The sequence below is a fragment of the Electrophorus electricus genome, chromosome 16 (genome assembly GCF_013358815.1).
Source record: "Electrophorus electricus isolate fEleEle1 chromosome 16, fEleEle1.pri, whole genome shotgun sequence".
Taxonomy (NCBI): Eukaryota; Metazoa; Chordata; class Actinopteri; order Gymnotiformes; family Gymnotidae; genus Electrophorus; species Electrophorus electricus.
In genome coordinates this window covers 14,858,593-14,884,477 of record NC_049550.1, presented here as the reverse complement: position 1 = coordinate 14,884,477, position 25,885 = coordinate 14,858,593, and the positions used below count along the sequence as shown (strand labels likewise).

The 25,885-nt window shown below is 40.7% G+C and overlaps 1 protein-coding gene across 1 annotated transcript in view; it reads left to right on the top strand.

Annotated features, from left to right (window-relative positions):
- The window catches only part of gcgrb (glucagon receptor b), a 38,965-nt gene extending 13,353 nt beyond the window's left edge, over window positions 1-25,612 (top strand). Inside the window, exons 2-14 of the mRNA XM_027031682.2 lie at window positions 6,840-6,951; window positions 7,693-7,783; window positions 8,460-8,567; window positions 9,409-9,503; window positions 9,737-9,843; window positions 10,058-10,217; window positions 10,388-10,547; window positions 10,703-10,763; window positions 12,879-12,948; window positions 13,463-13,551; window positions 22,126-22,270; window positions 23,295-23,336; window positions 23,701-25,612. Of these exons, the coding sequence (XP_026887483.2) occupies window positions 6,901-6,951; window positions 7,693-7,783; window positions 8,460-8,567; window positions 9,409-9,503; window positions 9,737-9,843; window positions 10,058-10,217; window positions 10,388-10,547; window positions 10,703-10,763; window positions 12,879-12,948; window positions 13,463-13,551; window positions 22,126-22,270; window positions 23,295-23,336; window positions 23,701-24,084 (1,563 nt within the window). The 5' untranslated portion in view covers window positions 6,840-6,900 and the 3' untranslated portion in view covers window positions 24,085-25,612. The remainder of the gene's footprint in view (window positions 1-6,839; window positions 6,952-7,692; window positions 7,784-8,459; window positions 8,568-9,408; window positions 9,504-9,736; window positions 9,844-10,057; window positions 10,218-10,387; window positions 10,548-10,702; window positions 10,764-12,878; window positions 12,949-13,462; window positions 13,552-22,125; window positions 22,271-23,294; window positions 23,337-23,700) is intronic.
- The last annotated feature ends 273 nt before the right edge of the window (window positions 25,613-25,885 follow it).

Here is a 25,885-nt window from a genome sequence, read left to right as displayed (position 1 = left end):
TTTTATATATAAACAATTTTAAAAGACTGTGAGTGATATATTGCATTACTTCACACTCTTTATGTCACTCATATGAGTATATGCTGTCAAATCTGCTGCTGATTTTATGAGCAAATACACACTGTGTTCATAGAGTACTATACATGATCACACAGAACTCTGCAACGTCTCCTGGATATAAAGACGTTTTCATCTTAAGAGCCAGTGAAGAGTTTAGTGCTGTCACTTTCTGGCAAGCGCCTTGTCTGTCTGAGGGCTCATAGCCGATTTGCGTCACTTGCAGTAATAAATTCTGCTCAGCGTGATTGTTTTCAGGGAAGCTCTCAAGGCTGCATCTTAGCCGGGGTTTCACGGTGTGCACGTGCTGATCAACCGCATCACCTCACTCACTCTTATTCCCCCTGCTTGGATGTAGTTTGGTCTGGCTGTCTTGCGGGGCATGTCAGGGCAAAGGTCATGGCCTCCTGTGCTCAGGCTGTCCCAGAGCTGGACAGCACCTCCAACCGCAGTGAACACAGCAGGAAAAGTGATACAAGATGAGCTCTTCTCCTGAACTCTGAGCCATAGTCAAATGTACGTGTGTGTGTGTGTGTGTGTGTGTGTGTGTGTGTGTGTGTGTGTGTGTGTGTGTGTGTGTGTAAATTCTGACTTGTTTGCCTGCCTGAATGACCTCTGGAGGATTGTCGGTCTAATCAACTCATTAGTTGTGCTCCTCAGCTCTCTCTGCGGTTTCTGTGTCGCTTCATCTCCCTGCTCTGCTTTTCCTCAACTTCTTCGCTTCCTCTGTTCATCTTTCATCACTTTCTTTCCCATCCATAAATGTTTATTCTTCCAGGCTCCCCACTCTTCTCCGTAGTTCTGCACGCGAGTAATAGCGCTAAGAGTAGAGACTCAAACAGGGGAAGTTCAGGACTGGACTGTTGTTTGGTTTCTCTGGGGTTTTCCATAGCATGCTGGTTTGCCTTTTCTTTTGTCAGTGATCTATGTCTGTCATCCTCACCCTCACATGTTCTGCCAGAATTTCTAAGATTAAATGGAACTAAGTTAATTTACTCATAAACATCATGGTAGAAAAAAATGACGAAATGATCATGTAAATTTACAATTCCCTGCCATAGTCCCTGAGGTGCCTGGAAAAAGTCTAGTCTAATAGGAAATGAAAGATTCTGCATCAGCTGTTTCAGCGAATACAAAACTAGTAGAACAGGTAGAGCAAGATAGCTGCAACACCAATCACGTCCCACAGGGTATACATAATTTTATACTGGGAAACATTAAGGTCACTTTGGCTAAGCATGTGTGTCTAGTGCTATGAATACGAAAATGTCTATTCACTGTTAAATTTGATGTAAGGTCAATGTGAATGATCAGTCCAAAACTGATCTGTAGTATGAATACTCTCTGCGATTATACTCTTCCACTCTGTGGAAGGCTCTGGGATTTTATCAGGTAATGTTTGCGACATATTTTAATTCAGAATTTCACATTTCACCATAAAACACCACTGTTTTGAAACACTGTGAAACATGCATTGGAAAATTCTAGAATGTACTTCTTGCACTCTAGATTTCTTGTGGAACATGGGAGTCTTAAAATCACAGGGAGAACTTCTTTTAAAATCTCAGGGAGAATTTATTTTAAAATCTCAGAGAGAACTTTTAAAATCTCAGGGAGAGCTTCTTTTAAAATCTCAGAGAGAACTTCTTTTAAAATCTCAGAGCTTCTTTTAAAATCTCAGGGAGAATTTATTTTAAAATCTCACAGAGAACTTCTTTTAAAATCTCAGGGAGAGCTTCTTTTAAAATCTCAGAGAGAACTTCTTTTAAAATCTCAGGGAGAGCTTCTTTTAAAATCTCAGAGAGAACTTCTTTTAAAATCTCAGGGAGAGCTTCTTTTAAAATCTCAGGGAGAATTTCTTGCAAAATCTCAGTGCTTCTTTTAAAATCTCAGAGAGAACTTTTTTTTTTAATCTGAGGTAGATCTTCTTTTAATGCCCCAACCTTCAGTAACACCCCTTCAGTAGCCCACAATTAATTAAGTGAAAGAGACCACATCATTACCTTCAAACAAACAGCCTCAGGAATATTTAACACAGATGCACAGAGCAAAACAGGATGACTGATATTTGCAGTTATTAGAACCACATGGACAGCATGTTCCCATCTTGGACTGGGGTGGCAGTGAAAGTTTGCGGTAAGCCATGTATCGCCATTTTTCTCTGCCTTACTGTCTGTGCAGATGAACATGCGCTGCAGTCACATGGGTGCAATTTTTTGCCACTGTTGTGTTTTGACATAAATGGGGTAATGTCTTTCCTTGTTATTGGTTGAAGCATTTGCAGGTATTTTCAACTTCTGTTTACATGTATGGTCATGTGGGTCCTTACTGAGTTAATAAAGCCATTGGATTGGTGTTTATAGCTTGAATGCCAGTTTGTTTTCAATATTGTGTAGCATACAATATTGTATCGTGTTTCCAAAGTGTAAAGTTTCAAAATGGCCTTGTGACCATTGTGACCATTGTGACCATCCATCAGGCAAGAGTGGGTATTCTTAGATGAAGCCTTTGAATAAATAAATTAATATATAAAATACATTTTTACTTTTATAGGTGGTTTCTTTTCATGGACTTTGGCTCTGCATACCTTTGAACCGGCAGCCCTCATAAGAAAGCCAGATTTGTGGCACTCATACCTGTGTACATCAGGCAGGGCTACAAGGTTACCAGTCAACCATTTCTAAAACTTGCTCTACTGCTCTGTGCATACTGCTCTACTGCGCTGCTTGGTGAGTTTCAGCTTTTTTAACCAAGGCTGGTGCCATGAGCCACTATTACCTGACTGATAAACCAGTTTGAACAGAAGCAGAAGCTGCAGGACTGGAATGTACAGGGTAGAATATTCCTCAGCTTTGGAGATAAACTTTACTGTGTGTAGGATGTCAGAAGATGGGGAAGAGATCAGATTTCACGAATGAGAAACATAATATTAGCTTTATTACATGCAGACGTGAATATCAAGATTAAATCAAGAAAATATCTAGATTAAATCCAAGACTCATGTCCCCAATAAAAGACCATTTGTAGTCTGAATTGAAATTCAAATTTAATTTGAATTTAAATTGGAAAATGATTCATTTGGTATTTACCAAGCTGTGTCAAGGCCTAGAAACCTTAATTAGCATTTTAGCTTAATTTGGCTGGGTGAGGATCAGCAGTGTTGGCCTTGGCTAAGAGTGTGGGGACTTTAACCCAGATGACTGCCCCATGCCATGGGCCTGAGGTAAGACAGGCTGGGTGGACTCTCCCAGTAGTTAGAGACAGCCATTTCACACAAGCATGTCATCTAAATGACAAAACGTGTGAACGTATCTTTTCTTTAGCACAGACGGCATTATTTTCTGATGGGTCATTGAAGTGCACAGAGCTTTAGTCAGTGCTACAGCATTAGTTCTGCTACCCTGTTCATTTAATCAGCACCCCCAGCACTTACAGAAGTCACTAATACACATTTAATGAGAGTATTTAAAAATGCAGTGAACTAAAGTGCTTATGCAGACACTTGCGTTATGTCATTTTGTTTAAATAAATCTTGTGAACACACTTGCACACGTGCGCATGCACACACACACACACACACACACATACACACACACACACACACACACACACAAACACACACACATGCACACACACACACGCACACACACACACACACACACATGCACACATATGCACACATATACACACATGCACACACTATGTAATAAGTAGTAGTAAAAATGCCAGAATGTATTTACATAAGCTGTGCTATATTACTGCAAATGCATTTTATTGCTTTTTATTGACTCTATTATTTATTTTCACACAAGGATACTTCATTAGGAATTTAGTTTTAAGATTTTTTAAGATATAGTTTTAAACAATTTACTACATTTTTATATAATTTTCACTCACTACACATGCTTGTAACCCCCTGCCACATACCTTATCAGGGTTTTTCCTTGCATTCACCCATTGGAAATGTTCCCTAACACCAGCCACACTTATATGTACCATCCATTGCACATTTATATCAACAATAAGATCCTTAGTGTTGGATTTTGTATAAAACATTTTAAATGCATCAGCAAGGCGGGTGTCAGATCTAAACCCCTCCAGACCGAGCGCCCTGACATTTCTCTCATTCTGTCCTGTCACTGTTTTATCCCCTGCCAAGCTGTCTTTGAGTTATTACCATAAAACTCCCCCCGTCAGCTTTACCGTAGCCTGCCTTTCTTTATAACTCACCTCACAGCTTTTTAAATTCCCTTTGATAAATTTGCCTCACTTGAACACCTCTTCTGTAAAGGACTTTTAATCTATGAGGAATCCTGGGCTGATTGTGAAGAAATACCTTTATTTCCTTATTAGGGATTATACAGTTCATAAAAGAGTACCCTAATCACAAATCAGCTTAGTGAAGTCACCAATCAATAAACTCTTAAAAGACATACCAGTTTGTACAATTAAAGCAGACTTGTATTGTTCTCAGTCCAAACCTGGACTTGACGCTTCTGCCTCCTCAGCACAGATTCACACTGTGAACTACGCAGAATATACATCTGAATTAAAAGTGGATCCAGATTGATTTTAAAAAATCATTAAAAATACTGGGCAGAAAAGCTCCATATTCTGTGGGCTTGATACATTAACACTTCATTTTTAGGTGCGGTGCCAGTTGTACCGAATAGCCCATGAAAATACTGAAATCCCAAACACGATGGCTGTGCGACCACTGCACTGACACCTGCTGGTCACCATCAGCGCAGTGCCCATGATGTACAGCTCCTCACCAACGGCTCTGATTTAAAACCAAGCTGTAGGCCACGAGAGAATAGAGAAGAGGCAATGAGAGTGTGAGATAGATGGTCAGAGAGAGACAGAATCAGAGAAGCAGGTCCAGCCTGAGCAGTCCACAGCCGGTAATCCTGCAGCTGACCCATGGCCTGGTTGAAGCCTGCAGGGTAGGGTCCTCTCCCGCTAGCATGAAGGCTGGATGGAGGATGAACGGCAGCTGAGTGGAAGCACTGTGGGGTCACTAAACTATTCATTCACATTTTCAGAGTGCATTACAGGCTCCTTAAACCATGGCAGAGGTAAAAAGAGAACTGATCACAGCTTCTGGATGCTCTATATTAATAACTAAGAAAGCACTACACATCTGTCTTTCTTACCTGTCTCTCTTACCTGACTCTCTTACCTGTCTTTCTTACTCATGCATTTCTTCTCATCTTTTTCTTTCTTAGTTCAGATCAGTTCAGCAGTGTTTCATTGGCATAAGCATGGGCAAGATGCCACAGATCTGGCTGCTGGCAGATTGTTTCCACTTCCCAAAAGATATGGAAGTGTATCCCTCCCTGTACAGCAGTTTACTGTATGGCAATTACTTGGTAGAGAGATTGAATCGTGTGTGTGTGTGTGTGTGTGTGTGTGTGTGTGTGTGTGTGTGTGTGTGTGTGTTTGTGTATAATCATGCTGTTCTGGTGTCAGATCAGAGTTAAAATAATGTCATTGTAACATCAGCTAACCACACACCAGGGTCTGAGGAGGAAGGTGATTATAGCAGCATAGCTGATACTTGGTTTACATTGGTACATGTAGGATGTCAGCATTCATATTAGATAACAAACACACATAGTCCTTCTCATTTCATGGATACGAGGTATGTACAGGCGCATATGTTTGTTTGTGTGTGTGTGTGTGTGTGTGTGTGTGTGTGTGTGTGTGTGGGTGTGTGTGTAGGCTATAGGCTCGGTCATATTATGCAGTAAGTGTTAGCAAACTGTATATGTTAAAAAGACACTCACAGGTGTACGCGCGCGCGCAGACACACACACACACACACACACACACACACACACACACACACACACACCTGTGTTTATAAAGGAACCCAGCCTTGATGGAGTCCAGCACTGTGGAACTGTGACTGGGACAGAATGGAATTTGAAACGTTTTAGCCAAAAATGTTTCCAAGTTTAAGGGGTTTTTTGCAGAAACGTTTCAGATTCCGTTCCGTTCTCCAACTTCGAGACTGAGGCCATCGCCAAGGAAAATGCAGCATCAGAGTGACATCATTATGATGTCAGCCATCAACTGGAACCCCATTGGTACAGTCCGAACAGCCTTCATGTCTGTGGGTGTGACTCCGAGCTATGTCTCTGCTGGATCCAGGCTACTGAGTATATTGTAGGGTTCTGGATGGTTTTGTGAGCTGTGTGTGTGTGTGTATGTATGTGTGTAAGTTCATGTCAATGTGGGAAATCTTCATTTTGGTGTCCTCCTCTCCTGAGAGAATGCATTTGCATGTGCATATGCTACCCCCACCCCCACCCCACCCCCACACACACTTTTAATGCACTTTCTGTAAAGTGATTGCATGCCAGATTGGGAGGACGACAATGGTCTGCACCATTCATAAATTGTACTGCACTGATGGAACTATGGTCTCCATCACATTGTTTTGTTCATAATCCTTCTGTTTCCTCTCACCATGGTGCATTTGTGTGTGTGTTAGGTGCACTCTCCTCTAGGTGTGTGGTCCAGCAAAGCTCTTTCTGTTCAGTTAATCCCCGACAGCTCTTTAGCCTATAAGCCACTAGTAGCTATAATGGAGCAGGAATGTCTGCTCTGAATAATCAACACCTGCTATTAAACCTATTTATTGCATTACTAATATATAATCATTTATTTTTCTTGCTGTGGATCTCACTCTTCTCACCCTGTCTGTCTTGTTCACTCTCTCTCTCTCTCTCTCTCTCTCTCTCCTTCTCTCTCTCTTTCCTTCTGTCTCTCTCTAGGTGGTATGGTGAGGCTTTCTCCCTGCATGCCCTCTACCCAGCTACACACAAACACTAAGGGATGTCCATGTGTCTGCTCCTGCTCCTAATAGCACTGTCCTCACACACACAGGTAACAGCGAGCACACACACACACACACACACACACACACACACACTACAGAGGTGAAAGCAGAAGATAATCAACAAAAGAGCACGCCTCCACACAGCCACAGAGCACACGCCTCCACACAGCCACAGAGCACACGCCGCCACACAGCCACAGAGCACACGCCTCCACACAGCCACAGAGCACACGTCGCCACACAGCCACAGAGCACACGCCGCCACACAGCCACAGAGCACACGCCTCCACACAGCCACAGAGCACACGCCTCCACACAGCCACAGAGCACACGCCTCCACACAGCCACAGAGCACACGCCTCCACACAGCCACAGAGCACACATTGCCACACTTCCACTTGTATGAGAAGCACATAAATCAGCTTGCTCTGATTTTCAGTACATCTGATACAATGATAGCTTCTAATGATAGCTTCTAATATAACTTCTTAATATTTTTTTCAATTGTATTTAATGTGTTTTCTTATTCTAAATTGGAGTAACTACATAAAAGGCTTGACAAAATGTATTTCATTATGTAGGGTGGGCTTGCTACTGTCAGATAAATATAATAAATGACCCATTATGAAGAAAGTCTTTGGGTATTGTGTTTTACGTTGTCAATCTAGCACAGTGACTCGTGACTCTGCCCTGTGTGCGTGTGTGTGTCTGTGTGTGTGTGTGTGTGTGTCTGTGTGTGTGTGTGTGTGTGTGTGTGTGTGTGTGTGTGTGTGTGTACGCGTGCGCAGGTGTCCGTGGCGCTGAGGAATTTACTAGAGCACTGGGCGAGCTACAGGAATGAGTGCATCCAGAGCTTCAGGAATAGCCCACCTGCTGCAGGCAAGACACACAATTCTTCACACACACACACACAAACACACACACACACACACAATACTCAGTGAATCAGTCTGTTCCTACATGATGACAATGGTCAAAACCTGATACGTACCTTGAATACTTCAAACCTCAAGTATGGCTCTGCATGGAACATTATCCTTCAAGTATCATGAAAGTCAGGCATCAAGACTATTCACTTCCACTGGTTGTCTGGACAGCAGAGCCCCTTGCTGTCTTCAGTCTGCAGACTAAAGACTTATCTGGCTATTTAAATATTTAAATGACCATTGATCCTGCACCTATGTTGAGTAACTAAAACTCTAGAGCTTATTGCCTGGTATTGTTCGAAATTGCACTTATCGTTGTGTGATAGGTATCAGCATTGATCCCTGTATATCAAAAGTATTCTACTTCAATGGTATATTGAACTCTAACCTACTGTACTGACTAAGATACATTCAATGAGTTGCTAGAAGTGCTTCTAAATAAAAGCGTCTGCTAAAAACTAAAAATGTAAATGTAAATACCTCCTCACACACACAACTCCAGCTCACTCAGACACAGATACATACATCTTAACTCAATAGGTCACGTGCTGTGTTCTTGCTCTCTACAGCAGTCGGCAGTGCCACACACGGCCAGGTGCCGTCTGACTGTATGCGTGTTTCTTGTCCAGGTATGGTGTGTAACAGGACATTTGATAACTACGCATGCTGGCCCGATGGCATGCCAGGGTCCGTCGTCAACGTGTCGTGCCCGTGGTACCTGCCGTGGCATCAGAATGGTGAGGCTCGCTGGCGTCGTGTGAAACACTGAGACCCACCACTAGGGGGAGATGTGGGTCACCCTCGCGTTCCTTTACATTTCAGGAATCGGTTTATGCTTTTTGAAACTAATTGAAAACTAACTAACAGAATTTAATTGAGTCTGTAGACTCACATTCATCTTCTCTGGGAATTTGCCCACACCAGTTGTTTTTATGATTTACATTTGGACAAAGACCTCTTGGCACTTCCCACAGTGGTTATGAAAAGCTTGTGCATGGTGGGTAAGTCTGTGCATGGTGGGTATATCTGGACATTGTAGGCACTTCTGGGCATGGTGGGTACGTTTACACATGATGGGAATATCTGGGCTTGGTGGGTATATCTGAGCATATCTGGAACACCAGGCAAGACATATGTATCAGAGCTCAGAGCTCAGCTAGGTCTGTAATTGAACCCACTTAAATAGGTCAGTTTCTGACCTCAGAGCTTTAAATGAAATGAACAGTGATGAATAATCTTATGAAAGATCATCCCTATGGATTACCGCCAGTGCTATTTAGTGTATTTAGAATACAGCATCGTCTGTCTGTAGAGGTTATTTTGGGTCAGTAGGTAGTGCAAAGATGTGAAACTACCTTGTAACACTGCACAGTGGAGATGTGAAACTAGCTTTAGGATGTGGAACACTGCATCATAAACCACACGATTAAACATTTACACACATGATCGATCTGTCACATGTCAGGGGAGGAATATCTGAATGGGCTGCATTTTTCATTTGTTTTCTTTTGTGTGTGTGTGTGTGTGTGTGTGTGTGTGTGTGTGTCTGTGTGTGTGTGTGTCTGTGTGTGTGTGTAGTTCTGCAGGGGCATGTGTATAGAGGGTGTGGCACAGATGGTCAATGGGCTGTCAGCAAAAACACCACTGAATGTGAAGAGAACAATCCTGGAATAGTAAGATATCCTGAATGTGTGTGTGTGTGTGTGTGTGTGTGTGTGTGTGTGTGTGTGTGTGTGTGTGTGTGTGTGTGTGTGTGTGATTAGTTTTGTGATTAAAGATAATTCTTTTTCTTCTCTTCTTCTTAGTAAACTGAGCTTGAATAATAATGAGAGCTACTATTAAAGGTACTAACACACTCATTTCTCTTTCTCTGTCTCTCTCCCTCTGTCTTTTTCTCTCTCTGTAGAGGGAATATGGGCAGATCCTCAGTAAGTTCAGAGCCATGTACACAGTGGGATATTCCCTCTCTTTGGCAGCACTGGTCCTAGCACTGGCCATACTGGTCACCTTTAGGTAGAAAACACATGCACACACACACACACACACACACACACACACACACACACACACACACACACACACACGCCACAAAAAACATACACAAATACACACACAATATGCATCTATGTTGTTATATATACACACAAACATATTGTAAGATCATACAGTGTAGAGAATTGCATGTTAGGGTAGCACTTCAATGTTCCTTTCCCACGATGCTCTGAAGGAAGCTGCACTGCACTAGGAACAATATCCACATGAACCTGTTCACCTCCTTCATCCTGCGGGCCATCTCCATCCTGGTCAAAGATGGCCTTCTGGACATTATAAACAATGTCCACATGGAACATCACCCATATGAGGACCACAGCTATGTCAGTGACAAGGTACACACACACACACACACACACACACACACACATGCACACATACATACTTACACGCACACACACACACACACACACACACACACACACACACACACACACACACACACACACACACACACACACACCACACATACTTTTACTTTTCTGTTTTTATTTGTACTTCTCAGATGGTGGCTGGATGTCGTACTGCTATGGTAATGATGCAGTACACTGTCATCGCTAATAACTACTGGCTACTTGTAGAGGGTTTGTACCTCCATAGTCTTCTGGCCATAACAGTGTTCTCAGAGAGGAAGTACTTCTACATATATCTTTGCATTGGATGGGGTAAGTATGTGTGTGTGTGTGTGTGTGTGTGGCTGCTAATTAGTGAACCATAGGTTTATCAAGCTTTTTGACTGATCCACATACTTGTGATATGTGTGGTTTGAAAGTGAGCCTTTTGATTGGCCTGTGTCCTTTGCTCCTTCTTTGACTGACAGGTGCACCGGTGATATTTGTGTTGCCGTGGGTGACAGCTAAGTACCTGTATGAGAATGAACAGTAAGTGCTGGACTCTGACTTTCATGCTTGTGTTGTGAGGACAAAGCCCTGGCCCCTCTGTGCAGCTGGGCTTCTCTGCAGGTGTAATCCTGCTAAATCGCTGAATCAAAATTGAGCAGATAAGAGCAGCTGAAAGCATGATTTATATTAATTATCATTAAACATAGTGCTCGTCATGAAAGTAAAGACAGCTCATACTTCCATGGAGATGGCTACAGACTTCATACACATGGGCTAATATGCTTATACTTATTCTGTGCCTACTGAAGTTAGAGGCAGTTGCCATGGAGCTGTTTTATTATTGATTTTGTTTGTAATTAATTTTACTTTTTTATATACACCAATCAAAACTTTACTGTAGCTCTTTTCATTGAAACAGCACTATTTAGCTTTTATCTGGAAAATTTAAGATACACAAGAAAAGCAAAAAGGGAAGAACACTCACTAAGAAAAATCAGAAATCTGATAAATCAGAAACATCCAGTGGTTTGTAGAAGTTTAATGTACAGCTCTGCTGGAAGAGTCTTAGTTCAGTACATTCCTATCAAACTGTTTCATCAACCCAACCACTTTGGTTATATATGACCTATAATGGTCAAATAATTGTTTTACACCGTTGATCCAATAGGAATTTTTTTCTCTTTTCAAAAACCAAAAGAAAATGGCACTGTCACTGTCAACAGATCAATATGTGGCATATAATTTTACTCATGTAAAATTGAAACTGAGCCATGTTGGCTTTTTGTTAAGAAAGCTGACTTCCCACCCAAAACAAGAAATGAATTGCCAGCTAAGCAGCCCGTACTCTAAATGCCCCAGTTTCTGGCTCTGGGGGACGATGCAACGACACACATACTAACTCAAGCACTGTAGATGAGGAATAAACTGTGTGTGTATGGATCAGAGATCACTGTCACCTGTCATTTAGCACCAAATACAGCTAGTCATAGTTCACCAAGTGAAACCAGGAACCAAAAAGAAATGTTAACTATGTTTTTTTTTTTCCCCAATGGAGGGCAAATTAATACTAAATTGTGAGCCCATTATGGCCTGCTTAGAGTATATGTTCACTAAAGCACATATTCATGTAAAAAACACAGGTAAACCATTGCATTAAGGTGTAATTTATGCACACATGAAAACAACGCACATACACAACAATCCATCTGTATTTAAAATACCAGCTCGGTTGCCAAGCTTTTGTTGCAAATTGCATTCCATCTAAATAATAAGTAAATAATCAGACTTGCATTCAGTTTGAATATAACCTGTAAAGTGTGCATTCAGAACTTGTTTAGTGCCTTTTATCTAGTAATTACACCTGCATTCATATTTCTGTGTGCCTGGAATTTATGAACGAGACCATATTCTTTATAATGAGATTTTAATGTACATTGCTGCCTACACTATTAAGCTGGGGCCAGTTTTTTTAACAGCTTCAAAGCATCAGAGTTGTCAGAGCAGAGAGAGAATGATGACAAGAATGTTGACAGGAAGATAGAGTAAGCATCTTGTGGAATGCTATCTCTAATAATGCTTTAGTGGAAGGGGTCTCATTCCCACAATACAAAGCATCAAATACTGATATGATATTATCTACTATACCTATTTAAGTCTGTGTTATTGCATTAACACAGGCACTGTATAATAATACAAGTGCATTTACACAGGTACATTAACACAAGCGCATTAACACAGGTATATTTACACAGGTGCATTAACCCAGGTGCATTAACACAGGTATATTAACAAATGTGTATTGACACAGGTGCAATAACACAGGTGTATTTACACAGGTGCATTAACACAGGTGCATTTGCAAAGGTGCAATAACACAAGTGGTACATTATAAGCACACACTATACTAGTGGATGCCTTTTCTGACTTACTGCTATTCTTTCCAGTACATTGGATGTGGATGTAACTGGAGGAGTTGTTAACATTATGGACTCAGTCATTCAGACACACATTAACATTGAACCACCGTGCTTCAGTTAAAATGTGGCAGTCATTGCATGAATAATGACTTTTTAATCTGAACTCATATGTACTTTATGTACAGTAATACAGATTGTGATCCAGGTTAAAGCTGTTTGTATTGTGTTGCATGTGCAGATGCTGGGAGAGGAACATAAACATGGGGTACTGGTGGATAATCCGTTCCCCCATTATCTTTGCCTATCTGGTGAGACACACACACACACACACACACACACACACACACACACACACACACACACACACACACCTGTAACTATGCACAATAGGATATTCTACATTTTTTGCAGATCAATTGCTTTCCAACAAAATGCATCTTTGCTGATGTGTTTTAATGGCAAGTTAGTTTAATGTCTGCACTACTGTTGTTTTTTTTGCACATTGCCAAAGTGAAAGTAAAGGGGAACTGAGTGGAGACACTCCTTTAGCCAACATGGCCACACTGCATTCACTGTATTAGTCTCAGAGAAGGCATCTGTGCAAACACACACACACACACACAAACACACACACACACACACACACACACACACACTTATCTTCCTCATCCTTGCAAAGTGCACACTACACACATGGGAAACAACCATGTAAACATTCATGTAAACATTTATGTAAATATGATTCCATCTGCTTGTGTGAGTAATGTGGCTTATAAATCAGATTTGATCTTTTTATTCTACTTTCTCTACTCTCTCAAACAGATTAATTTCTTTATATTTATTAAAATTATAAAGATCCTGATGTCCAAATTAAAGGCTCATCAAATGAGGTACACGGACTATAAATTCAGGTAATATATATTGTATATCTAACTACATATAATGTATACATTAAACATTTATTTAACGAGCAAGAATGTTTCACAATCATATGATGTCAGTAGGATGTAATTATATATTTTCTATCTGCCAATTAAAGGAGATTGTTTATTGTTAGTTAAAAACAATTGGATATCGATGATAATAATTTATGTTTGATCAGTTATGCATTCATATTTAATTTATATTGAACTGAATGCAGAGATTGGTCATGTTTGAGTGATGGAACATTTTTTGTTTTTGAGTGTTATGTCACTGCTTTTATTTCTGATTGGATGAAACTTGATTAGTTTTAATGAGTCAGTTTTTGTTCTGGAAGCTACATAGTTTTTGACCTTATGCTAGGCAACCTACTTTAAATGTTTTCTTTTTCTGTCAGTAAACATTGCTCTCTTGCTCACGTTTCAAATATGTGTGTTGTTTGACATGTGGTGGTACAACTACAGCGAATAATATAGAATGCTACTACATTCATAAAAAAAACTTGCTAGCTCTACAGAGCCATTTTGGAGTATACTATGCTGTGTAGAAACATCACTAGCAGATACTGTGGGGAAAAGGGAGCAAGATGTTACATAATTAATCAGACAAATGAGATGAAAGGTGTAACCCCCAGACGTATTTTCCAAAACAAGGTATCGAAAATTCTTGATGTTGTTTGTGTGTATTATGTTGAGAAGATGTAGTATGTACTTCTGAAAATTAGCAAGTTCGGAACGCGATAAGTTGACTAATATATCCGTGAGAGTACGTAGCAAGCTGTGATTCAGTCAATGTGGAGTTGTAGCCATTATTGGAGATGTTTTCATTTGTTTATTAAAGGTGACTTTGAAACGCAGTTCTTTTAAAACCTTTGAATGCAACAAGCAATTACTTACAAATGATAAGATGGCTGAAAAGAAACATAGATGTATATAGGGTGCAATGGAGTGTGGAAGGTTATGCAAACTAACAGAGAAAGTGTTAGAAAAGAAATTGCAAAGAAGTATTGCAATGATGAAAGTTAAGAGCTCTGACAAATAAAATATATGAAGTAGAAACAATGAGTAAAGCTCAAAACTTAAAAAGTGCCACACAAAATGGCATTCATTAGAAATTTTATGAAAATGATTCAAGACTGGATTCCTTGAGTCCTCATTACGAAAAGTGGTAGCTGGCCCCAAGATACTATAAAATCAAATTACAGTGTCTCTAAAGTTGGAGTCAACAATGTTGCACATGCCTGTCTGTGTGGATCTCAGGTAAGCCGCTTGTCGGCAGCATCTCGAGTTTCGTCAACGTGGGTTAGACCAGAGGCAGAGTGTGCAGCCCTGCTTGAACTTTCTGCGGCACTGAAGAAAAAACAATCACTTCAGTTTGAAATGTCCCAAATTAATGTTAAAAAAGAAGAACTTGAGTTAGAAACTGCAGTAGCTGAAAGCAGAGCAAATTAAAAGTTCTCAAAGAGTGTGAATAATTAGAAGATTGTTTGAGTAGCCGTGCACTAGTACAAAGTTACAAGGCGGGAATGCAAAGCAGGAAAGAACCAGCATTTTACTCTCTGAACCAGTCAGTGAGAACCATCTTGCACAATCACAAACACTGCACTCTCAAGCACCAAAAGTTACTCAAGACTTCACTTGTGACGCTCAAGTGAACAGATATGACGACATACTAATATCATGCAAAAATAGAATCTAATCACAGTTACCCATCTCAGCTACCAGCATAGGACATTCCTGTGTTGAAGAGCAATGCACTGCAGAACTGATCCTTTATCAGAACATTTGAGCACTCAGTAGAACAGAAGACAGACAAATCACACTTCTTGCTGTGCTCTCATGCCCCCTAGCAGAGGCTACAATGAAGTAAAGGGACTACTTCATAAACACTATGAAGATGAATTAACCTATAACGCTATAAACTGGACACAAATGAAGTCTTATGACAGGAAAGTTTTAAGTGCTTATGCAATGTTTTTGGTTGGAAGTTGCAACTCTGTTGAAAACTGTTACGTCCCTGGATGCTAAGAATGCTGTGCTCCCTTTCTAATGACTCCAGTCCTGATGTGTTCCAGTTCGGTACTTGAATACAACTGCTACCTCCTGGCTCCTCACTACTAATCAAAATGGCCTATATATGGACCAAGTTGGATGACTGAAGTTGGCTTCTTATGGCTCAGTGTTATTAGCGCTTGTTATGCTTTTTTAGACTTGTCTCTGTTCCCCTGTACCCTGTTAGCTTGGTAGCCGTTAGGTTTCTGTGTTTGTTATCCCTGTTCTTCTTCTGAGAGTTAACCTTATGTTTGTGTCCTCCCAGTTCCCATCTTGCTGAATGTTTGTGCGAGCCCTGTGTGAAGACCTGTAAATAATTGTAAATATTATTGGTTGTTATTATTGGTGCCTGTTTGTTTGGGAATGGGGTTTGTGTCTGTTTTCCTGCTAGGGAGTTAGAGTAGGTTTGTATTTTTTTTTTTGATTGAGGGAAAATAGGTCTGAGATTTGTTGTAGTGTGGGTTTTGTTTGTTGTTTTGGTATTGTAACCACTCCTGACGATTCACCAGTGTGTTCTTCTGAAAGTTGAAAACATCACTTTGCCAAATGGGTTCTTTTTTCCATACTACAGCTGTCTCAGTTAATCAAATTACTCAGTGTTGCTGTTATGACCACACTGCCTAGACTGGAGTTGTAACAAGACACATAAATTTTTGAAGATATGGACAATCTTAACAACTTATGTCCAAATTGCCCAACAAAATGAAGGAAAGTTGTCATGATGAAGCGTACGATATCAAACAGAGAGGAGGCAAAAGAGTCAGGTATGCTGATTTAATGACTTACAAAGACCATCAAGCTAAAATAACAATGGGCCCCTGCTTTCATAATATAACAGACACTCATCCAAATATAATTGGAAAGACTGATCGAAAGGAGAGACATCTTGTGAAAAGAGAGGTTTGAAGGAGCAGTTTCACAACCAATGTTTCTGCTTAAAACAAAAGGCTTCAAGGAACATGGGCAAAGCCATTGAACTCAAGCAAACCAAGAAGCACCTTTGAGAAGCCATGTTTGTACTGTCAGCAATCTGACATCCTAGTGTCATCAAAATCAAAAACCAGGCAAACCAACACAATTACTTCTCAGCACCATGGGTCAAGACAAACAAGGTGAGCAGAAGCTCATTAACAGTTATGTGATAACAGATTTGGAAGTGTGCTGGCTGGAAGACACCAAGTATACCTGTCCAGCCTGAGAATATACCAAAACAATCAGATATCCAGAGGTAGCCCTATCTTAGTGAAGTGCACTTACCAGAATTAGAAGCAGATATAGGCCACCTTGTTAGTGCAAACTGTGCAATGGAGCCATGGCATGTCACCAACAGTCAAATCGGAGGCCCTTATGCATTGAAGACTGCCATTGGCTGGGTTGTGAACGGGCCCATAAGGAAGGAACTGAAAGAATAATAATTGCTTGAACTTTCTGAGCTAGTTTGCTCAGAAAGTTCAAGAAGAATCCTGGATTCTTTGAAGATTACAACGGCATTGTGGACACCATTATTAACAAAGGCTATGCTGTCCAGCACACTAGTTGAACCATGATGACAACAGAGTGTTCTATATACCACACCACAAGGTATATCACCCGAACAAAAGAATGTTGACAGTGGTCTTTGACTGTACAGCCACATTTCTGGACTGGTCTCTGAACAGTGAATATTACAAGGCTCTGACCTGTCCAGTGTGTTAGTTGGTGTTCGTTTAAGATTTTGAGAGGAGCCAATAGCTATGATAGCAGACATTGAGTCAATGTTCTATAAGGTGAAGGTGCCTGAAGATGATGCAGGTCTCTTTGTTTTCTTTGGTGGCCCAATGGCAATTTGAACAAGCCACCGAGTGTTGCCTCATATGTGCTGTGAAGAATAGCTGAGGATCACAAGTCTGTTGCATCACCAGAAGCTGTCCAGACTATCCTGTACAATGTCTATGTAGATGACTATTTGAAGAGCGTATCTACAGAAGATGATGCAGTAACCTTGGCTAGTGATCTTCGTACTTTGTGTGCCAGTAGAGGTTTTACTTTAACAATGTGGATGAGTCATAGCAGAAAGATATTGATGTCCATCCCAGAGGTACACAGAGCCAGTGAGGTAAAAGATCTGGATCTAAGTTATGATACCCTACCAGTTGAGAGGGCTCTAGGTGTACAGTAGGATACAGAAACAGATTCTTTCATCTATAGCATAAAGCTTCAAGAGAAGCCAAGTGAGCAGATAAGGTATTTTATCCATTGTTAACTCCAACTATGACCCCTTCAGCTTCCTGGCACCAGTCATCTTGTCCGCTAAACTCGTGTTGAGAGATCTTTGTAAAGAACATTTACACTTACATCTACATTTACAGCATTTAGCAGATGCTCTTATCCAGAGCGACTTACAAAAGTGCTTTGTCATTTACTCATAGAATACATCCTAGCCAGTACAGCAGGTTAGAGTCCAATATACCAATGATCCAGAATACTGTAGAAATACAGGGATCACTGTTGATGCCTAGAAGTACAAATACATAAGGTCTAGCTTAAATAATGATAAGTGTAATAAACAATAAGCGCTAGAGTTTGTTAATCAACATAAGTGTAGTAAACAATAACCTACAATAAGTGCTAATTTAGTCAGTCAATATAGGAGCAGGGTCAGTTATCCTTTAAATATTCCATGAATAGATGGGTCTTCAGTCTGCATTCAAAGACTCCAAGGGTCTCTGCTTTCTGGACAGCAAGTGGCAGTTCATTCCAGCATCTTGGAGCCAGGAGAGAAAATCGTCTTGATGCTTGTCTTCCATGAGACCTGAAGCACAGTATTTCAAGCCGAATTGTACTTGAGGTTCAAAGTACAGATCGGCTTTGATCATTGACCTCATATATGAAGGGGCTGGTCCATTTATGGCTTTGTAGGCAAGCATCAAGGTATTAAATCTGATGTGTGCAGCTACTGGAAGCCAATGAAGGGAGTGCAACAGCGGAGTAACGTGTGAACTTCTGAAGATTGAAGACCAGTACTGTTGCTGGATTCTAGACAAGTTGCAGAGATTTGATGGCTCTTAGAGGAAGACCAGCAAGCAGCGAGTTGCTGTAGTCTAGCTTTGAGATCACAAGAGACTGCACAAGCACTTGGATAGCTTCCTGCAAGAGAAAAGGCCTAATCCTTTGTATGTTACAAAGGAGAAATCTGCAAGACTGGGTTAGATTTGAAACATGAGTTGAGAATGACACCTAGTTGTCCAAGGTTATTCCCAGGCTACGGGCAGCTTCGGATGGTGATACCAGGGAGTTCTTCAAGGAAACTATGAGGTGATGGTAAGGGTTGGGAGTGCCTGGGATGTACAGAAGCTTGGTTTTACTGGGGTTGAGCTTCAAATGGTGGGCTGTCATCCATGGTGCAATGTCAGTCAAACCTGCTGAGATACATCTAAAGACCTGCGTGTCAGAGAGTGGAAAAGAAAGAAATAATTGAGTGTCATCAGCATAGCAGTGCTAGCGAAACCATGAGAAGATATAATATCACCAAGAGAGGAGAAGGGGGCCTAATACTGAGCCCTGTGAAACACCAGTGGAGAGTCTACACAGTTTGGATGTGGATCCTCTCCATGTCACCTGATAGGATTGTCCCTCCAGATAGGACTGAAACCATCTCCATGCAGAGCCAGTCACACCAAGCCTAGAGAGAACAGAGAGAAGAATCAATGTAGAATCAAGAACATTGTGGATGGGATGAGAACATTGGTGAAAAACATGCAGAATATTGTAAAGGATGGATCAAAGATATTATTAATCTCTCTGACTTTCATGTGAGTAGATGAAACCTTAAGACTTTAGGTGCACTGCTGTAGTGCAGTTACATCATTTTTCAGAAGCCTCAGAGTACACAAATAGCATTCTGTCTTATTTACTGCTGGAAAATAAGCAAGGAAAGAAGAATCATTCCTTCCTCTTGGGGATGTCAAGATTGGCTCCACTGAAACAGGTCACAATCCTCAGACGTGAGTTGACAGCAGCAGTCACTGCGGTGTAGTAAGACAAGATGTTACATCTAGAACTTCAAGTTCCACTGCAACAGTCTATCTTCTGGACAGACAGCACAACAGTGCTCAGGTACAATGATAATGAAACATCCCATTTCAAAACCTTCATCACAATCAGATTAGCACTCATTCAAGAAGCCACCAAGCCATCTCAGTGGAAATGTATTGGTACAGCAGAAAACCCTTCAGATCAATCCAGCAGAGGTCTGAAGGCCAAAAGGTTGATTAAAGCAGGAACATGGATCAATGGACCAAACTTCTTATTGAACAATGAACGTGATTAGCCAAAACAACCTGTTCAAAGAAGAGAGAGTCTTCAAGCCGATGTGAAGGTCAATAGCACAGTTACAGCGTTTTTTACAACAGATGATTTACAACAGCTTTTCTGCATCATGTGAGGAGAGCATGTTCCTAATCTTTGAAATGTTCCTAAGGTGGAGAAAGGCTATAAATATTATTTACTTGAGCTTCGAACAAGAGACTGGGATCCATAAAAACTCCAAGATCTTTAACTGTTAGAGAAGCGCCATCTTGAAGAATTGGATCTAGTTTTAGCAACTGCCTGTTGCAACTAACTTGTTTGTCCTTTTGAAGATCTTTGATTTCTTTGACAAATTGTTGTCTGGCAAAAATGAACTATTTCTAATTCTGCAGTGATCAGATCATCCAAGGTAAGTCATCTCTTTTGCTGTGCCAAGTTATGTCTTGGCACAGCTCAGATGCAAGTACTGGATTCCACATGCGATTTCTGCAGTCCAAACACTAATCAGCAAATCCACAGTGTGCTGCAGGAACAGTGGAAGGGTTGGAGAGCCAAAAATGGCAGACCTACCTGAAGATCACCTCTTGCCTTACAAATCTTTCTCGAATACCAGAGTTGATTATTTCAGGCCATTTGACATAAAGCATGTTATTCACTTGCCTCACCCTTAGAGCTGTGCACATCAAAATTCCAGACAGTCTTGGCACGGACTCCTGCATCATTGCAATTTGCCATTTTGTATGTACAATAGGTGAAATCACCATCATGCACTCTGACAATGAAACAAACTGAAAAGAAGTTTAGACAAATTATTTAAAGTATAGTTAATGACAAGATAGAAAGAGCTTTGCAATTAAAAGGGAATAAAGTGTATATTTCATAGCCCAGCTGCTTCTCACCAGGGTGGGGTTTGGAAAAGATAAGTTTGAACAGTAAGAAAAATCCTCTCTAATGAAGGAGCAGAATATGAATGGTTGCCTACAGACAATAATGTGTGAGATTGAGAGCATAACAATGGGAGACCACTCGCAAACATCTCAGATGACGTGAATGACTTGGAGCCTCTGATGCCCAATCATTTATTACTGCTGAAGTCTCAACCCACCATGCCTCCAGGCATATTCATCAAGGACGACATGTACACAAGAATGTGATGGAAGCAAGTTCAATATCTTGCGGACGTATTCTGGAGTAGATGGATGCATGAATATCTTCTGCTTCTACAAGAATGCTTGAAATGTTCCAGGCCAATAAGAAATTTCATAGCTAGAAATGTGGTACTAATAATAGACAGTACATCACCACGCACAGGAATTGCTCATGGAGAGAGTAGTTAATATGTTACTGGACTCTGGAGAGCAAAGAGTGAAGTGTAAAACCAAGACCAGCATTCTGGAAAGTCCTGTAAACAAACTGTGTTTGTTGGAAGAAGCAGTGTCAGAAGAGAGGATAGTGTGAGACTTGAGAAAAAGGAAGAATCACACACACACACACACACACACACACACACACACACACACACAGACACACACAAAACAGTTTAAGTTGATAGTTCATGGATATACGGATAGTTTGGTTCTTTAGGTTTGTAATAACTTAGTCCTTCAGCCTAACCGATTAGGTGCCAGGTAATGTAAAAGCCAATTAAGGGCTAGGAAATTGTTTATTGTTAGTTGGAAATGAATGATAACAAGTTCATTTTTGATCTGTTATGCATTTACATTTAATTTATATTGAATTGAATGCAGAGGATGGTCACATTTGAGTGATGGAACATTTTTTGTATTTGAGACTAGACCATCAAGTGTGATGTCACTGCTTTATTTCTGATTGGATGTAACTTCATTAGTTTTACTGAGTCCGTTTTTGTTCTGGAAGCAACACAGTTTTTGACCATGCGCTAAGCAATCTCATTTAAATGTTTTCTTTCTCTGTCAGTAAACATTTCTAAAAGGAAAGTATTTTGTTTCTTGCTCTTGTTTCAATGATGTATTTGTCTGACCAACTCCAACATGTGGTGGTACAACTGTGAATAATATAGAATGCCGCTACTCTCTCTCTCTCTCTCTCTCTCTCTATCTATCTATCTATCTATCTATTTATCTATCTATCTATCTATCTATCTATCTATCTATCTATCTATCTATCTATCTATCTATCTATCTATCTATCTATCTATCTATCTATCTATCTATATCTATCTATCTATCTATTGCTATCTTTTAGACTGGCTAAGTCCACCCTTACACTCATTCCTCTGTTGGGGATTCACGCCATCCTCTTCACCTTTGTCATTGATGAATCAGTCTCCAAAGAGTCTCTGCTGCGGCTCATACGACTTTTCTATGACCTCCTCTTCAGTTCCTTCCAGGTCAGAGTTCAAAGTAGTAATGTAGGGTGATTTACCTAGAGACCTAGACACTTAGTACACTGATTAATGGTTTAGACAAGCATCTTCTTTTGACTATATGACGTCTTCTTCTGACTATATGACATATGTGTAAGTTTCATATTGCACAGAACATACACATTGTGGTTAATTCCCTCAACGTCACTGTCATTCAATGTTAAAGGAACTGGATACAAGCAGTGTGTAGGTTACAAGAAGGCAAGCAGAGGAAAAATATAAAACTCACTTAGGGGGAAAAAACACTGTTGGATTTTGTGATGGGGTGTCACTGGTGCCGCTGCTGCCATAGCAGTTGTCTCAGTGTTGGTATGCTACTACACAGAAGCAACACAGAATGCCAGATATGATGTGTAAAATCAAGCTAGTTAGCATGTAGCTAACTAAGTTCCCCTCTTTATAACTTAAAGAGGGAAAATCCTTCTTTATTACATACTACAGAGTGTTGAGCCACTCTCTACTGACCACAGGTAAGGAGGAGGCAACTGCAATTCAGTAGTCACATCAAACTAAAGTATTTAAACACAAGTTAATATTAATGAGTATGACATCTGCACACCAGAGCTTAAGACCATGGTTCTGAACTCCAGACATGAGGCTCTAATGTCTCACACAGTTTCTAGATTTCCACACCACAATACACCTGATCCAGACATTTTCATGCCACACTACACCTGATCCAGGAGTTTCCATGCCACACTACACCTGATCCAGGAGTTTCCATGCCACACTACACCTGATCCAAGAGTTTTCGTGCCACACTACACTTGATCCAGGAGTTTCTGTGCCATACTACACCTGATCCAGCTAGTCAACTCATCATGAAATGTGTCCTGGTGCAGGGAGATTGTGGAACTGTTCAGGGCAGTGGAGTGGAGTGGGGAGCAGCAGCCTTACTTAAATAATGCTTTAGGGACTTTTCATTATGCTGTAATATGACACATGCACTGGAAGCCTTCACCTGAATCCTCATTGTCTCTGAATGCAGGGGCTCCTGGTCGCCATTTTGTACTGCTTTATCAACAAAGAGGTGAGAGCCCCCTTTTTAACTCCAGTTCAAATGTTCCAATAAGTGAAAGGTCTGTAAACACATTATTTTTGTAAATGATTATGTATCTTTTATAAACATATAATATATATATATATATATATATATATATATATATATATATATATATATATATATATATATATATATATATATATATATATATATATTAGTATGAGTTATCCTGTATGTTAAAGACTTTTAATATGCTAGTTCTATATCACATATTTGAAAGAGTTTTTACAGACCTGAATTTGGGTTTGTGCTGCTGCTTCCTTCAGGTGGAAGGTTCCGGAATGGTACCTGCATCCGGGTGCAGAGTAAGATGCTGTTGTTCTGTGTCCAGGTGCAGAATGAGATGCTGAAGCGCTGGCGGAGGTGGAAGCTGGGGAAAGACATTGATGAAGAGTACCGTCACACACACAGCCAGACAGCCCACGGCAAGAGCAGCAGCGCGGGCTTGGCAGTCGCACCCGAGCACTCCGACACTCCAGAGCCAACGGATCCAATGGAGCCGCTGCCACCCTCTGAGGAGAGCCGGTGCCTGGTGGTCAGGTGCCACAATGGGACAGGTGGGGAGCGAAGGAGGGGCCAGGCAGTGCTGCAACTGGCCTTCCAGCCACAGGGGGACACCAGCAACTGCAGCTCCCTGACAGAGGATACCTGTTTGGACGAGCGCCTGCATGGCGGCGAAGACTGTCTAGCGGTGATGGAGGAATGTGATGTCTGAGAGGACCGTGACCTCAGATGTCTTTGCGAGGCTCATCATTTGGTCACAGGATGGTGAACTCAGCAGAAGAAGCAAAATGAAGCCTGAGTGACTGCAGCCCCATCAGAGAAATAAAGGACTTTAGGCCTGTGAAATGATATTGTGGAGTTCAATTGGAATAAAAGCAAGACTTTTGTAACTTCAAGACAGTCCTCATACTGCTGGGTGAAAACTCTTTGGAAGGAGCCGGTAGCAGGATTTGGATAATTGGATAAGAAATACACACACACACACCCACACAGCTTAGAAAAAAAGGTACACACTGTGAACATCAGCCATCTTAACAGACAACTTTCCTGGACATTTAAAACAGTTCTGACATAGACTATAATGCCATAGTGCTCCTAAAACAAAAAAACTGAGCAGCTAACACAAGCCACCATGCACTCCAAGCTAGCGCATGCCTGTTCTTATGGCCATGAATGGACCACTATCTGCTATCTTCTGTGTTTAGAAATATATGAACCCTGCTTACTGTTTCCAGATGGATCTATAGCTTGTCATAATATTCGCCAGCCACCGTACCACTGTGAAAAAGGCAGCAATTTGACTTTAAAATAAGGCACACAAAAACACATCTCCATGAGCTCAGTGTGAGACTAACCATTTCCAGGCAGGACAGTCTCATCACAGGGGCCAGTCGCCAATGTTTTCCCACTGATTTTGTTTTGAAAATGTCCAGATGTTTGATGAGAAGTAGCTTGAATTTGAACTTTTGTTGAAAAAAAATTTATTTACAAATCACACACAATGTTTGAATTGTTTCTTGCCATCACAACAGGTAAAGAGGCTGCACTGTGGGGTTTGCTTTTCAGCACCCTTTATCTCCTGCTAAGTACGGTGAGCCAAAGCCTCTCTGATGAACAAAAAATGGATGGTAGGGCTGAAAAGCCTTTAATACCATTATAACATGCAAACACAAACCCACACACTTCTCTGCTGTGCCGTTCCAATCCAGAGATAACCCAGGATAACAGAAAAGTTTTGTGACAGAATCAGAACTCATACGAGAGTTCCAGTATGCTAAGATCCTCTTGGAGTTCTTCCTCCAAATCAAGAAATGTGTGGGATTATGAAGTATGGGAGCAGCATTCCAAAACACCGCAGGGAACACACTTTTTTTTAACCAGTTTTCACTGTGGAAACATTTAGGTGTACAGTTGAATCACATGCATTTTAAACCTGACACTCATTCAAAATTCATATGCCTGTGTCTGTAAGGCATTGTATATAATTTGCCAACCGTATTTATTATTCATGATGATGATTAATGTTATTTAGCCAAGTGGCCTGCTTTTTCCTGAATGTGTAATAGTGTTTTATTGGCAAGAATGAGTTGGGGAAAATAATCTTTAAGCTGTGAGGACATTTGTAGTGCAATTTGAGTCTTAAGTGAATAGTTGTCAAAAAAAAAATAACTAAAAGAAAGAAAACTTCTGTATGTTGTTTGCAGATGAAGAGATTATAAACGATTTCTGTCTCAAGGAAAGACACAAGAGTTTTAGTGTGATTACTAAAACACATGGACATCTGGGAACTAAGCTTGGTCACTGTGGACTCCTGTATTATAAATCACTGGCTACTAACAGCACTCAGAGAGAAAGAGAGACAGACAGAGAAGACTGTCAGAGAGAGAAAGAGAGAGAGAATGTAGGTAGCCAGCTCAGCACTCTCAGATTTGATAAACACTGTTCTGTCTCCACAACGACACACATGGGAGCTAGGCAAATAGCCAGATCACCTACATTTGATACTGTTTTTC